This window comes from Protomyctophum bolini (genome assembly GCF_963924005.1).
Source record: "Protomyctophum bolini genome assembly, chromosome: 13".
NCBI lineage: Eukaryota > Metazoa > Chordata > Actinopteri > Myctophiformes > Myctophidae > Protomyctophum > Protomyctophum bolini.
Window position 1 is genome coordinate 38,379,124 of NC_137874.1, and position 16,015 is coordinate 38,395,138.

The window sequence follows — 16,015 nt, forward strand, 5'->3', positions numbered from 1 at the left end:
CGACTGGCCAATCACAACGCGTCCTCCCCGGACATGCTTGCCGAGAATCTTGGGTAATGAAGACAAAGACGTTGGCTGCGGCTGCCATGTTATTTGTGCAGTCAGTGTTGCGTTTATGTTCTACGACAGAAACACTGACACACTTCTGCGTAATAAACATACACAGTCCCTTTTGACTGACTGCTGCAGGTAAAACAAACGCAGGAGGACGTTTGTTAGCAGCTCAACCACTGAAACACAGCAGGTAAGATGAGATGAACAAATGCATGTTCATTCCGTTTGTCTTTGTTCACTTGACTCAGTCATCATCATTTACGAATGGGACACATTGTCTCCGCCTAAATGTAAACGTAGGCTACTATGTGTTATAATAAAACACTCCAGAGCGTTAGCGAGTTCTAACCAGAGAGAAGGGACCAGGGCTATATCAGCATTCAGCATCAACGCCCCCTGGCCGAACAGATATCGGGAGAACTCGCCAGTTTACCAGCTCGCCGCGATTTAGTGCATTTTTGTTTTACTTCACCTTAATTTAAATTGCATTGAATAGACTACTCTCTATGCAATAGAGAGTATTCAATTCAATTCAGTATTTGAAACAGCTTATGATGCCATACACTTCTACACATCAACTTAGACATTGCTCACAGGTTTACTTCAATATACTGAAGTATATTTTCCTACAAACAACTTAAGAGAGACTGACGACGGTGTAGGCAGATCAGAGTTTCCAAGTCCATTTTATTGCAGAGGGTCCTACAAAGACAGCATCTGACAGCATCTGAAGGAGCTCGTCCATGGGGCCTGGCCCCATGGACGAGCTCCTTCAGCCTAGGCTTCCAGAGACTCACTCACATTTACAAACATTTCAGTAGACTTTATATAACTCAAGACAAAGACATCAAAAGGCGAATGCAAACCCCCCCTGTCCACTATATGGTAATATTCACCAGGAAGAAGGTACAGGGAGAACAGTAGGTGTTTGCTATCAATCAGCTGCTATCAACAGGCCAGATCCACTTAGCATACAGGGACCCCTGTTGCTGTCCATGCATCCTGTCCAGAGTCCAGACATGCCTGACTCTCATTTGTTGAGAGACAACTTAGAGCAGTTATTTAAGCTATATTTAATGTGAATTGTAGTTCCAATATACATCAATACCCACATCAGTTGGCAAAAAATAATTTATGTTCAAAGCTCCTCATTGTGACTGGAACAATCTACCTGTCCATATTCGTTCAATAACATCCTTTCATTTGTTTAAAACTGTGCTGTCCTCTCATATTGAGACTACCTGTTCATGTTTCCACTAATCATCATCACACATGTTATATTATGAATAAATACGAGCGTTGCGGACTTCAAATGATACTGTATCAAGAATATACTAACATTTTTTAAAAATTAATTGTTTTCAAAAGAAGAATTAACCGCGATATGAATAAAATGTACTATTAAAAAAGGACAAATGTCTGTAACTCACACATGATGCAGGTTCCCAAATTAACACACACCAGGACTGCATTTGCGGTATGATAGGCCAAATAAGTTACTCCTTCAAAATGGTCTGTTATTGTTGAAAGTTGAGTGTAAGAGGTGTTTTTCTTCTTAATTAATCTTAAACACCTCTGGGATTTCGATTGTTTCATTCCAGACAACTGTGGAGTCCAGACAGCAGGTGCAGATGAACTCTCCAGACCCAGCCAGACCTGTTTCAGTGAAACAGGAGAGACCTGAAGACCAGACAGACCTCAGTATGTTTCAATCTCTCTCTCTTTCTTCCCTTTTTCTAGCTTCAAGGTGTTTATTATTGTCACATACCCACAATATAAATACAAGTTCGGAATCAGAACAGTAAAATATTGCCAGAATAAACACGGTACTTAATCACACCAATAGAATGTAGAACAGTGCAGTGCAATTCACGGTTGTTTCTGGTCATAGCAGGACTTTTCCACTACACACAGTGCCAACTTTGACTGAATGCAGCTTCTTCCAGTTTAGTGGCTCTTTAAGTTGATAATGTTAAGAGGGATAGTTAACTAATTGTATAAATTCTCATTATGTTTCAAGATATGCATTTTGACCTAAGATATTACATTCTGTATATCAAACATGGAAGGTGGGGAAATGGATGTACATTTTAGGAATCCAGTGTCCATGTTATTGTTCTGCTCCTATTTGATGTGCATGTTTCTGTTCTCTCTTTACATTTTTCTGCTCCCAGACATCCTGCACATGGATGTGTGTAAAAAGGTGGCTTCTCCTAAAGAGGAGCAGAGCCCCAGTCTGCTCCAGGGGAAACCAGAGCCTCCACACATTAAAGAAGAACAAGAGGAATTACTTCTAAGACCAGATGAGCCCGATGGGCACATGTTGACATCACAAGTGAAAAGTGAAGTTGACGATGAAGACATCTCTTCACGCTGTTCTGAAATTGAAGTTGAAGTTGAACTTGAATCTGATTCTGACTCTGAAGTAACTGAAGACAGTGATGAGTGGGAGGAGACCAGTGGAGGTCAGTCAGCTTTAAGCACACTGAAATAACAATTGTTATTGTTGCAATTTGCAGACAACAGTTTCCCTTTTGGTGGTTTTGAATGAGGATAGTCACAAAGTTTGGCTAGTGGGAGAGCACATTTTGGTGGCAGAATAGTACAATGTATTCATCCCCATGTTTGTGCAGAATGTGGGAGTGCCTGTGTGTGCGTCTTTCACTCTAGTGAAGTAGCTTTACAGTTAGTTATGTGCACTGGTTTAGCTAATAGATTATAGAGAAACAAGGGCAAATGATTCACTTGAAGTGTCCTGCTGTGATTTAGATCTGAACATATTATTATTAGGTTATTATCTTCTGCAAAGATGATGGGCCATTTACAACTCTCTCTCTCTCTCTCTCTCTCTCTCTCTCTCTCTCTCTCTCTCTTTCTCTCTCTCTCTCAGGAGTGATCTCCCAGTCCTCCCAGACTCATGTCTTCTCTTGTTCTGAGCCTGAGTGTCCATACGCCTTCACGTCTAAGGTCCTCGTCTATAAACACATCAAGAGGGCCCACAATGACCTCTACTGCCAAATGCTGAAGAATGGACAGATCACCTCAGCAGCCTGCCATCCAATCAAAAACTCTGTAACCAGCCAAAAACAAGGAGACACTGACCCACCAAGGTCTTGTGATGACAGTGATAACGGTCATCATCACGTTACAAAGACTTTAACTGAACTAGGAGAAGTAAAGGAACATCAGCCAACTGTCACAGGAAAGAAATTGCATACCTGTAAACACTGCGAAAAGAGTTTCAGTCAATCGGACAGCCTAAAGAGACACCAGCATGTCCACAGCAGAAAAAAACCTTTCCAATGTGAAACTTGCAACAAGAGTTACAGCAATCCAGGTGACCTGAAGACACACCAGCGCGTCCATGCGGTAGACAAGTCTCTCTACTGTGAACAGTGTGACAGGAGTTTCAGTCGGCCAGAAGACTTCAAGAGACACCAACGCTTCCACACCGGAGAAAAACCATTCCGTTGTAAACATTGTGAAAAAAGTTTCTTTCAGTCATGTGACTTGAAGAGACACGAGCGTATCCACACCGGAGAACAACCATACCACTGTAAATACTGTGGGAAAAGTTTCACTCAGTCAGGTGACGTGAAGAAACACCAGAGTGTCCACACTGGAGAAAAACCTTATCGCTGTAAGTATTGTGACAAGAGTTTCAGTCTTTCAGGTGGCCTGACGATACACGAACGTGTTCACACTGGCGAAAAACCTTTCCAGTGTGAACACTGTGACAAAAGCTTCTTCCAGTCAAGTGCCCTGAAGACACACCAGCGTCTACACACTGGGGAAAGACCTTTCCAGTGTAAGCAATGTGGCAAAAGTTTCTTGCAGTCAAGTAATCTGAATACACACATGCGTTTCCACACCGGAGAAAAACCTTATCACTGTAAACACTGTGATATGAGTTACAGCCATTCAGGTGACTTGAAGAAACACCAGAGTGTCCACACTGGAGAAAATCCATATCACTGTAATTATTGTGACAAGAGTTTCAGTCAATCAAGTGGCCTGACGATACACGAGCGTGTCCACACTGGCGAAAAACCTTTCCACTGTGAACACTGTGACAAAAGCTTCTTGCAGTCAAGTCACCTGAAATCACACCAGCGTCTCCACACTGGGGAAAGGCCTTTCCAGTGTGAACACTGTGGCAAAGGTTTCTTGCAGTCAAGTAATCTGAAATCACACCTGCGTGTCCATACAGGAGAAAAACCTTATCACTGTAAACACTGCGACAAGAGTTACAGCCATTCAGCTGACTTGAAGAGACATCAGCGTGTCCACCAAGCTGAAGAGGTTGAGTGAGTTAAGTGCAGGATGTTTTTTTTTAAAAGGAGGAAAAAATTAATAATCCGTTTCCCAGCCCTGGAAAAGGTTTAGGATTAATTCAATGTTTTGGAAAATACCCCACTATGTTTTGGGGATATATGTTTTGTTCATATAAATATGTGTTACAGTACCTAAAATAATTATGTCACGTGATATGTCACACAATTTAGTGCTGTGTGGGGAGTGGTATAATATATTATAGAAGTCGATAACAAAAATAATATAATAATAATAACACATCTACAAGGCAATTGTAAGTTGTTAACTAGTAGATCTGTCATTTTTTGTCACTTTAGTATACTATATCAGGGGTTCCCCCCCCCCCCCCCCCCCCTGCTATTATAGAGGGTATGCGCGTGACATCATCAAACCCGGAAGTTATACAGGAATGCCTACTGAGTGGCAAAAAACTACTTTCTGGCCTTGACAGAAAATTCAAATCTGATTGCATTAAACGTTAAACTCACTTTGCCTGTTGCTCTGCCACTCGATGTGCCATTCACTTTAAGCATGCACATACCCTCTATTAGTATTATTACTATTATTATTTATTTGTATGAGAAGTGGGATGATACTTACCAGTATTGATGAATACCGATGTGGATTTTTGTTGATTTTAAATGCATGTAAATACAATACAATGAATTCATTGCAATGAAAGTATTAAAACAAAAATCACACCCATTCGAAGTGAGAGGCGCTCTTATCATCATACATAATCTCATGAACAACTGAATTAATGTGATTGTTTCGCCAATTTGCTCGACGTAAAATTTCCCTTCATTGTCAACGGCATTTAATGTTTGTTGCCACTTAATGTACGTCATATTTGAAGGACATACGACCTAATTTCGCTGTATATAAGAGGAGTGCAGGCAGGAAGAAGAATGTCGGGGGATCCGCAATGTAATTCCGACGGAGCATTAGTCCGACATGAGGGAACCGCTCCAACATGCACTGCTCCCGTGCTTGCGGTTATGCAGGTTAGGTGAGGTAGGTTGTCGTTTGTCGGAAACAATGACTAGTCTGAACTAAGTACTGCACCCGAAAGTCAGGTGCACACAAAATGATGACAAGACATGAAAATGACCCCAGAAGTGTTTGTGTTAAAGTTAAATAGCTTTTATAATGTACAACTCTTGGTATAGTAGTAGTAGGTCTTGGTATTCATTATGTTGCAGGGTCTCACAGTATCCTCTTGTTGAAATTAATGTTATGGGAAACTCCCCCCAGTCAGGTGAAAAGAAGTGGCTTGGACGCTCATATATGCGCTGCCTGAAAGAAGCGTGAGGTCTGTCCGTTGCTCTCCCCAGGTTGGCGGGGAGGGAGTGTAGATGTAGAGCCCTGGAATACATCATTGACACTGGGTGAAGAAAATGTGTAGGCATATAAAATAAAATAATAAGGAAATAGGTTATGGGAAAACCAACATTTAACACGATGAATGGGGCCATGAATGCTGACATTTACTCATGATATTTGCAAATACAAATGCCGAAAAGGCAAGTTAATCCTGCTCCATTGTCCACCTACTTTTTGGATTTACATATTTACACATATTGTCCACAGGTAGGACCCCAAGATATGTAAAAAAATAGGCTCCAAGGCCCCTTTTACAGTTTTCTTTTCAAAACTTCTAAATGTTCTAATCCTGATCTATTACTGTAAAATGCCATGTCATCTTGAGCATTGTATGGAGAACTGACTGACTGGGGCCCCAGCCTGTGTCCTCCGTGAGGAGGAAGCCCAACAACCCTCGGTGAGGCCTTTAGGAGGGCCATGCAAGCAGCAAGCGGAGCCGCAGCATACCATTTCCCTGCGGAACCATTGCCCACCACTCCTGAATGAACTGTCTGGTGCTGGGACTCTGGTGCAACGCACAGGTCCCGGGCCTGGTGAGAGCAGGAGTGGACCTGGAGAGACGTAGGAGGGGCCCGGACAGGAGTCAACCCACAGAGCCTATAGTCCTTCCATGCACCAGCCCAGCCCATGGCAGAGTAGTTCTGGAGTATTTTCTACCAGCTGGTTGTTTTTATGTCATGCTTGCACAGATGGTCTAGTCAGGTACATCCTAAAGTACCTTTGTATCTTCTTCCTCTACCTCCATTGAATGAAGGGGACATCCTAAAGATATGGAAAAACCTGCATGTCCCATTTGGTTCTATACCCCTGATAAAGAGTAGGACAAGTGAATGTTGCTCAGAAAAGTTAACTTTTTGTTATCTCCGCCCTAATGCCCCCCCCCCCCCCTGACATGTGTTCTTCTGGCCACAAAGCAAATGTCTAAGAGTCATCTCTCCTTCACCATCCCCCCACACCCCCGCCCCTCCCCTAAGGGTCATCTCTCCTTCAACCTTCCCCCTCCCCTCCATGTTTAAACTAATGGTAATTTCTCCTTCAACCTTCCCCCTCCCCTCCATGTTTAAACTAATGGTAATTTATCCTTCAACCTTCCCCCTCCCCTCCATGTTTAAAAGTAGGCATTCCAGAGGAAGAGACATTCAGTCGTAGGTCAGTCTGTGTGGAACCACCAGGTCCAAGACCTCACAAAGTTCACACACCAGGACAGGGCACCATGGACACTCTCTACATTCTGCTGCTCCTGTTGGGTTTCTGTTCTGCTCTCGCTGACGCCGATGATGGAACCTTCGACGGGAAGGTAAAGATTCAACCAGTCATTAGAGAGAGAGAGAGAGAGAGAGAGAGAGATCAGTATTGTATTTACTTCCAACACTGAGACAAGGTCTGCCTGAGGGGAGGGGGGGGTGCACCGTGTGTGTGTGTGTGTGTGTGTGTGTGTGTGGGGTCTGCACTTTGCTCCAGATGGCTGTGTGTGTGTGCGTGCGTGCGTTTGTTTCACAAAATGCAGAATGCTGGGTTAAATGCTAACTATTGTAGACAGGAGAGGCGCTAGCCCCCCCTATGCCCAGCTGTGTGTGTCTGTGTGGCTGATTATTGGCTGTTGAATATCCATATAGCAATGATTTGATTGGGTGACATATTGAGGATAAATGTACACACACACACACACACACACACACACACACACACACGTTGAAGGGATAGTTTTTTCTAACTTAAGCTGTATGAAATACTTGCCATTAATATAGTTGCAACTGTATTAATTGATTGCCCGAGTCCCGTGGTGGGAGTTCTGCTCTGGTTTTGGTGAAATATGAAATAGTTCCGGTCATTTTGTGTTCACGCGCACACACACACACACAGCCAGTATAGGACACAACGAGCTGTGTGTTTGTTTACGTTGTGTGATTCCCTTTGTGCGTTCATTCATTCAGAAACAAAGTGAGTACATTATTTTAGGTCCTATAAATGCTAGTTTGGTAGTTCAGTTAAATCTGTGACTCTGTATTTTACGTTCTGTGAGTCTTGTGTTTGTTTCATTGGTAACGCAGGGCTGCCATATGTCTCACCCTTTGAGTTAGCCCCATATGTGCCCTCTCCCTACGCTCATTCTGTAGCTCCGAGATGAGGTCACACACTAGGCCCATCCCACGCGTTTCAGGAACGGCCTTCAACGGCGCAAGCTTCCGCAGTATACATTTCTTATCCTTACCACACCATTAATCCAAAACGTGTATGGACCATGCACCTTTACACTAATTCATACATAGGAGCGGCGCAGAAAATCCCGCCGCTCCTATGTATGAAAGCCTTTACGTCCCGTCTTTTGTCAGTCGCTTCCATGTTTATCAAGGAAGTTGAAAAGCTTTAGCGCCTCCCCGGCGCCTCCCCTGGTCGAAAATTTCCAACTGACTTCAGTTCACTCGACATGCACGCGCACACGCACACTTCCTTGATAAACATGGAAGCGACTGACAAAAGACGGGACGTAAAGGCTTTCATACATAGGAGCGGCGGGATTTTCTGCGCCGCTCCTATGTATGAATTAGTGTAAAGGTGCATGGTCCATACACGTTTTGGATTAATGGTGTGGTAAGGATAAGAAATGTATACTGCGGAAGCTTGCGCCGTTGAAGGCCGTTCCTGAAACGCGTGGGATGGGCCTAGTGTGTGACCTCATCTCGGAGCTACAGAATGAGCGTAGGGAGAGGGCACATATGGGGCTACCTTTGAGTGTGACAGTCACGCGATTTAACCCTTTACCACGCACCACGCCACACATGCCATTTCACACGCATTATAAATAACAATTGCGTCCTCACTCACAAACGGTAAAATAGCCGATGTGCATGAGATCATGCAGTGGGAGGGTAACCGGTGGACCAAACAGTGTGACGCATGGAAATGAACCATGCAGAGTTTAACGTCGCTAAAGAAATATTTGTCATGGAAGACAATATAGCTCCAAACAAGTTACAACAAGTGAGTAAAAGTGACTGTGTGGCGTCTCTGGCTTGATATGAGGAAGTGGAACGGCCCGTGCACATTATAGGGACAAAGTCGTGTGTGTGTGTGTGTGTGTGTGTGTGTGTGTGTGTGTGTGTGTGTGTGAAGGGGGAGCCGCATCGCGACTTGTTTCTGTTCAGAGAGAGAGAGAGAGAGCCCACAGATGTGTGTGTGTGGGCATGGGGAAATCATGGAATGGTTTGAACTATAAGAAAATGTAAAAAAAAAAATAAGGCATTTTCCCACTTTCCGGTTTTCTGACTTTTTATTTCACAACATATTCCCCTAATTTACACTGAGATTATGGGGTGAATGAATGTGGCCTAGACCCATCTTCTCTTTCTGTCATAGTGACATTGTCCTGCATCAGATCATGTCCAAATCAGGTTCTCCAATCTCCAGTAGAGATTTTTTACTCCCTTGTGTGTGTGGCTGGCTGGGTCTGAGCACTGTGTGTGTGTGTGTGTGTGTGTGTGTGTGTGTGTGTGTGTGTGTGTGTGTGTGTGTGTGTGTGTGTGTGTGTGTGTGTGGCTGGGTCTGAGCAATGTGTGTGTGGCTGGCTGGTTGGGTCTGAGCACTGTGTGTGTGTGTGTGTGTGTGTGTGTGTGTGTGTGTGTGTGTGTGTGTGTGTGTGTGTGTGTGTGTGTGGGGGGGGCTGGCTGGGTCTGAGCACTGTGTGTGTGTGTGTGTGTGTGTGTGTGTGTGTGTGTGGCTGGCTGGCTTGCTGGCTGGGTCTGAGCACTGTGTGTGTGTGTGTGTGTGTGTGTGTGTGTGTGTGTGTGTGTGTGTGTGTGTGGCTGGCTGGTACATGGGTATCTTAGTGATGTAGTGAATCTTGGAGTCCAGGCCTATTGCTAGTTGTTGTACTACTATTATTATTATTATTATTATGTCGTCAACCTATCAAAATGGGCTGTTTATGGTTGACCTTTTGACATGTGATTGCATCCTGCATGCTAGTGAATAATGTAAGTTAATGCTTGAGTTCACACTAATAATGATAATATGTTTATTTCTGTTTTATTGTTATTACAGACCACACATTTAAATGATCGTATCCGGGGTAAATACATCTGACGGATGTTCTGGGCGATACTTCCGCCGATAGCTTCTCTGTCTTACGTTGTGACCAGGCTTTACTTTATGCTTCTCTGTCTTACGTTGTGACCAGGCTTTACTTTATGCTTCTCTGTCTTACGTTGTGACCAGGCTTTACTTTATGCTTCTCTGTCTTACGTTGTGACCAGGCTTTACTTTATGCTTCTCTGTCTTACGTTGTGACCAGGCTTTACTTTATGCTTCTCTGTCTTACGTTGTGACCAGGCTTTACTTTATGCTTCTCTGTCGTACGTTGTGACCAGGCTTTACTTTATGCTTCTCTGCCGTACGTTGTGACCAGGCTTTACTTTATGCTTCTCTGTCTTACGTTGTGACCAGGCTTTACTTTATGCTTCTCTGTCGTACGTTGTGACCAGGCTTTACTTTATGCTTCTCTGCCTTACGTTGTGACCAGGCTTTACTTTATGCTTCTCTGTCTTACGTTGTGACCAGGCTTTACTTTATGCTTCTCTGTCTTACGTTGTGACCAGGCTTTACTTTATGCTTCTCTGCCGTACGTTGTGACCAGGCTTTACTTTATGCTTCTCTGCCTTACGTTGTGACCAGGCTTTACTTTATGCTTCTCTGCCGTACGTTGTGACCTGCAGGCTTTTCTCTTCACAGATGAGTAAGCGTGAGAGCGAGGCTACCCTTGCCTTGAGTTGCTTAGTGGATTGGATGATTGCACTCTCCCATAGTAATACAAACAACACATCGCCTATTGGCCTTTTTGTCTTTTTGTCTTTTTTACACTTAGACACTAATTGCAGCAATTTGTTGAGGTGCAAAAATAAGAATTATTTGTAAAAGCATGTACTCTTGATTAGTCTTGAACGCAGTTAAAAGTACATTCAAAAGCAAGTACTTTTTTTACTCTTATACTTACATTTTGACTGAGCTATTCTACTTGTAGTGGAGTAAATTTGACCAGGTCATATTTTGTACTATTCCGTCCAGCTCTGCTTGTATAGGTTGAAGTGTGTTCAGACTTGTGTTGCTCCAAGGTGCGTTTTAGGTCGACCCACTGTAGACAGTCGTGTTTACAGACACTGATGTTCTCGTGTGAGACCCATAATCTAATCTCTGACCCATTCCTCAAGGAGCGCTGTAGTTCCAGGCTCTTGACAGAACATGTGTCGACACGCACGCACGCACGCACGCACGCATCCACACATCCACATACGTACTTTACACACACGCTCAACACTCTTTCATTTAGTATACAGATAGACACACATAGAATCATCTCTAAATCTGTGCCACACGTTGAGCGTGTAGATCTGCTGCTTTTGCTACTTTTGTGTGACAGAATGACAAAGTAGGCCATTCATTATTAAATAAAGTTAAAATATGGAGATAAGATGTAACAGGGCATTGCTCTGCAAAAGGTGCATGCGCTTGCGTGCGTGCGTGCGTGCGTGTGTGTCTGTGTGCGTGTGTGTCTGTGTGCGTGCGTGCGTGTGTGTCTGTGTGCGTGTGTGTCTGTGTGCGTGCGTGCGTGCGTGCGTGCGTGCATGTGTGTGTCTGTGTGCGTGTGTGTGTGTCTGCGTGCGTGCGCGCGCTCAGTCTTCACTTTTCTGCCCTCACTTTTATCTTCAATATGTACTTTGCTCAGCCAATCAAATCATCGCTATGGGGTGATCAGCCAATCACAAGCCAATGTTTGTGTTTACACAACCTGGAAAGCTGGGCATAGGAGGCACTAACGCCCCTCAAAAAGCTGATCTACAAGCTCACACAGTGTGCTTTCGGAGCTTGTAGACCGGCTATTTCCAAATAGAGCTCTCTCTCTCTCTCTCTCTCTCTCTCTCTCTCTCTCTATCTCATGTTTCTTTTCCCTTTTTACCTCCTTTATGATTGTAACTGTCCCTGGATTTTGTAATTTCCTATTGTATTGCTCACCTTTCTGAAAACGTGTACATATGGTAAAGGCATGGTGAGATAGTGCCATCTACTGTGGTCTGTTCGTCTAGGTTCATGGGCAGGTTGAATTAGGCTCACCTAAGCAGCTAATCACCTCATTTCAAGCACCTGTTGGGTTTGGGCATGCAGGTGCAGAGCCCTGTGATTGAAGTGAGGCAGAATTAATGGCACCTGTGTGAGCTGAACTCAGGCAGAACAAGCTGAACTCAGTCAGAACAAGATGAACTCAGTCAGAACAAGCTGAACTCAGGCAGAACAAGCTGAACTCAGTCAGAACAAGATGAACTCAGTCAGAACAAGCTGAACTCAGGCAGAACCAGCTGAACTCAGGCCCCAGCTAACATGTCCATGTGGGCACCATATGGGGTGTATGTGTGTTTATGGGTACCAAGTGGGCATGGGCTAGAACTGGGCAATTATACTGGGTTCCAGGTAGGTTCTATGTGGGCTAAGTGGGCATGGGCTTGAACTGGGCAAATATTGTGGGTTCGATATGGGTTACAAATGGGCCAAGTGGGCATGGGTTAGAACTGGTCAACATGTATGGGTCCCTTGTGGGATATATATGGGCTAAGCGGGCATGGGTTAGAACTGGGCACGCATGTCTGTGTCCCATATGGGTTACGTATGGGCTATGTGGGCATGGGTTAGAACTGGTCACCCATGTCTGGGTCCTATATAGGTTATGCATGGGCTAAGTGTGCATGGGTAAGAACTGGGCATCCACACCTGGGTCCCTTGTGGGTTATTCATGGGCTAAGTGGGCATGGGTTAGAACTGGTCACCAACACCTGGGCCCCTTATGGGTTTATATGGGCTAAGTGGGCATGGGTTAGCACTGGTCACCCATGTATGGGTCCTATATAGGTTATGTATGGGCTAAGTGGGCATGGGTTAGAACTGGTCACCCATGTCTGGGTCCTATATATGTTATGTATGGGCTAAGTGGGCATGGGTTAGAACTGGTCACCCATGTCTGGGTCCTATATAGGTTATGTATGGGCTAAGTGTGCATGGGTAAGAACTGGGCATCCACACCTGGGTCCCTTGTGGGTTATTCATGGGCTAAGTGGGCATGGGTTAGCACTGGTCACCCATGTATGGGTCCTATATAGGTTATTTATGGGCTTAGTGGGCAAGGGTTAGAACTGGTCACCCATGTATGGGTCCCTTGTGGGATATATATGGGCTAAGTGGGCATGGGTTAGAACTGGTCATCCATATATGGGCCTCTTGTGGGATATATATGGGCTAAGTGTGCATGGGTTAGAACTGGTCACCCATTTCTGGGTCCTATATATGTTATTTATGGGGTTAGTGGGCATGGGTTAGAACTGGTCACCCATGTCTGGGTCCTATATAGGTTATGTATGGGCTAAGTGTGCATTGGTAAGAACTGGGCATCCACACCTGGATCCCTTGTGGGATATATATGGTCTAAGTGTGCGTGGGTTAGAACTGGTCTCCCATGTCTGGGTCCTATATATGTTATGTATGGGCTAAGTGTGCATTGGTAAGAACTGGGCATCCACACCTGGGTCCCTTGTGGGATATATATGGGCTAAGTGTGCGTGGGTTAGAACTGGTCACCCATGTCTGGGTCCTATATAGGTTATTTATGGGCTTAGTGGGCAAGGGTTAGAACTGGTCACCCATTTCTGGGTCCTATATATGTTATTTATGGGGTTAGTGGGCATGGGTTAGAACTGGTCACCCATGTCTGGGTCCTATATAGGTTATGTATGGGCTAAGTGTGCATTGGTAAGAACTGGGCATCCACACCTGGATCCCTTGTGGGATATATATGGTCTAAGTGTGCGTGGGTTAGAACTGGTCACCCATGTCTGGGTCCTATATATGTTATGTATGGGCTAAGTGTGCATTGGTAAGAACTGGGCATCCACACCTGGGTCCCTTGTGGGATATATATGGTCTAAGTGTGCGTGGGTTAGAACTGGTCACCCATGTCTGGGTCCTATATAGGTTATTTATGGGCTTAGTGGGCAAGGGTTAGAACTGGTCACCCATTTCTGGGTCCTATATATGTTATTTATGGGCTTAGTGGGCATGGGTTAGAACTGGTCACCCATGTATGTGTCCCTTGTGGGATATATGTGGGCTAAGTGGGCGTGGGTTGGAACTGGTCATCCATATATGGGCGTCTTGTGGGATATATATGGGCTAAGTGTGCGTGGGTTAGAACTGGTCACCCATGTCTGGGTCCTATATAGGTTATGTATGGGCTAAGTGTGCATGGGTAAGAACTGGGCATCCACACCTGGGTCCCTTGTGGGGAAAGTGGTGAAAAAGGGCGCCAAAGTTTGTAAAAATGTCACCTTTGCATCCAAAAACAACATATTTCCTGTGATTTTTTCTAATGAAGGGGCATGTATTCCCACTTACTTTTTTCCCCCGATTCCAACGGTGGTGGTCTTATCTCTCTATGACGTCAGGAAGTGGGTGTAAACGCCAACTTCCTGTCCCCAGCCCCCCGAAATGTTGTGGAAAAAACCGAGACCATTTTCGGACTCAGCACGACGAGCTGAAGACGCTGATATCTGTTTCCCAGCACAGGGACTTACGGTTCTCTTAATTGGCTAACCCTAGGGTTAGTTTTCAACGCGCGATAGCTCGAGAACGATACGTCCGTCAGCCAAGTAATTGACATGCGCGTGTTCAGTTTTACGAGATCTACGCTCCGATATGTCCGCCATTGTCGTGCGACCCCCGTAGCCCGTAACCCTAACCCTAGGTAACCCTAGGGTTACCTGTCTGGAAGCCTTATAGACATAGTGAACCAAAGAGTGTGTTTATGGTTGAAATGCTAAATTTAAAATTGAGTACCAGCAGGGAGACACATATCAGGGCGTTCGTCTTATCGATAGCTACGCGTGGATGCAACTAACTTTTATTTACGACCTTTGTGGGAGGAGCTATCGCGCTTCAAAGTGTAACCCTAAGCTCCTAAAGCACACGACCGTGTGTGGCGAACCACATATCAGATTGTTCGTCCCGACAAGCTATATAACATACTAAAAGATGGGCCCGTAATATCGAACGGTTTTTGACTTATAAGCGTTAAAGAGGTTAGACAAATAACGAAACATTTACGAAACCTGGGTCCCTTATGGGTTTAAATGGGTTAAGTGGGCATGGGTTAGCACTGGTCACCCATGTATTATTAGCCCATACATAACCTATATAGGACCCAGACATGAGTGACCAGTTCTAACCCATGCCCATTTAGCCCATACATAACCTATATAGGACCCAGACATGAGTGACCAGTTCTAACCCATGCCCACTTAGCCCATACATAACCTATATAGGACCCAGACATGAGTGACCAGTTCTAACCCAGGCCCACTTAAACCATACATAACCTATATAGGACCCAGACATGAGTGACCAGTTCTAACCCATGCCCACTTAGCCCATACATAACCTATATAGGACCCAGACATGAGTGACCAGTTCTAACCCATGCCCACTTAGCCCATACATAACCTATATAGGACCCAGACATGAGTGACCAGTTCTAACCCAGGCCCACTTAGCCCATACAGAACCCATACAGGACCCAGACAAGGGTGGCCAGTTTTGCCTTGCCAAAAATAACAGAACGTATAAAAGTTTAAGCATGGGATAAGTCGGCCACACACACACACACACACACACACACACACACACACACACACACACACACACACACACACACACACACACACCCACGCAAACGTTGAACAAAATAACACATTCTTCTACATTCTCTAATTGTGTAAATATTTTGTTTAAATGCAATGTTAATTTATAATGGTACTCCTGAGAGTGTAACATGAAAGAGTTAAAGCTCTAGTATGGCCTAAATGTATATAGCCACAGTTTAATATTCAAACTTGTCATTATCATGTGCAAGTTAAAACCACATATGGTTAGGCTACCAGGTTTGAATAAATAAAAAAATCTCCCCCCCATTAAGCCTATGTACTAAAATACTTTGAAATGGCAGGTGGTTTGGCAACCCAGTAAAACACCCAGAGTGCATTGCAAGTCCCGCTTGGATGTGATTGGCTGTGTGGTCATACTATGACTGACTGTGTGACGTTGGTTGCAGTGATTGGCTCCTGAGTCAACAGGCAACTATCTCGAAGTTAGCCCGCTCTTTCTTTCTTTCACTGCCCGGCTGTCACTGACATGGAAGAAGCGCGGCTTTGTTGATCAACCGGCGCGGCGCGGC

At 44.6% G+C, this 16,015-nt stretch overlaps 2 protein-coding genes across 2 annotated transcripts in view; both read left to right on the plus strand.

Moving 5' to 3' along the window:
- The first annotated feature begins 124 nt into the window (after nucleotides 1-124).
- LOC308327311 (uncharacterized protein) lies at nucleotides 125-4,981 on the plus strand. Its single transcript, XM_080780634.1, has 4 exons — nucleotides 125-244; nucleotides 1,656-1,755; nucleotides 2,229-2,519; nucleotides 2,945-4,981. Exons 2-4 carry the CDS (start codon nucleotides 1,686-1,688, stop codon nucleotides 4,363-4,365), a joined length of 1,782 nt encoding a protein of 593 aa, XP_080636760.1. The 5' UTR covers nucleotides 125-244; nucleotides 1,656-1,685; the 3' UTR covers nucleotides 4,366-4,981.
- A 1,935-nt stretch (nucleotides 4,982-6,916) lies between these two features.
- The window catches only part of LOC308327663 (matrix metalloproteinase-14-like), a gene marked incomplete at its 3' end in the record, with an annotated part of 36,124 nt that continues 27,025 nt past the window's right edge, over nucleotides 6,917-16,015 (plus strand). The window contains exon 1 of the mRNA XM_080781184.1: nucleotides 6,917-7,048. Coding sequence (XP_080637310.1) covers nucleotides 6,965-7,048 — 84 coding nt within the window. The 5' untranslated portion in view covers nucleotides 6,917-6,964. The remainder of the gene's footprint in view (nucleotides 7,049-16,015) is intronic.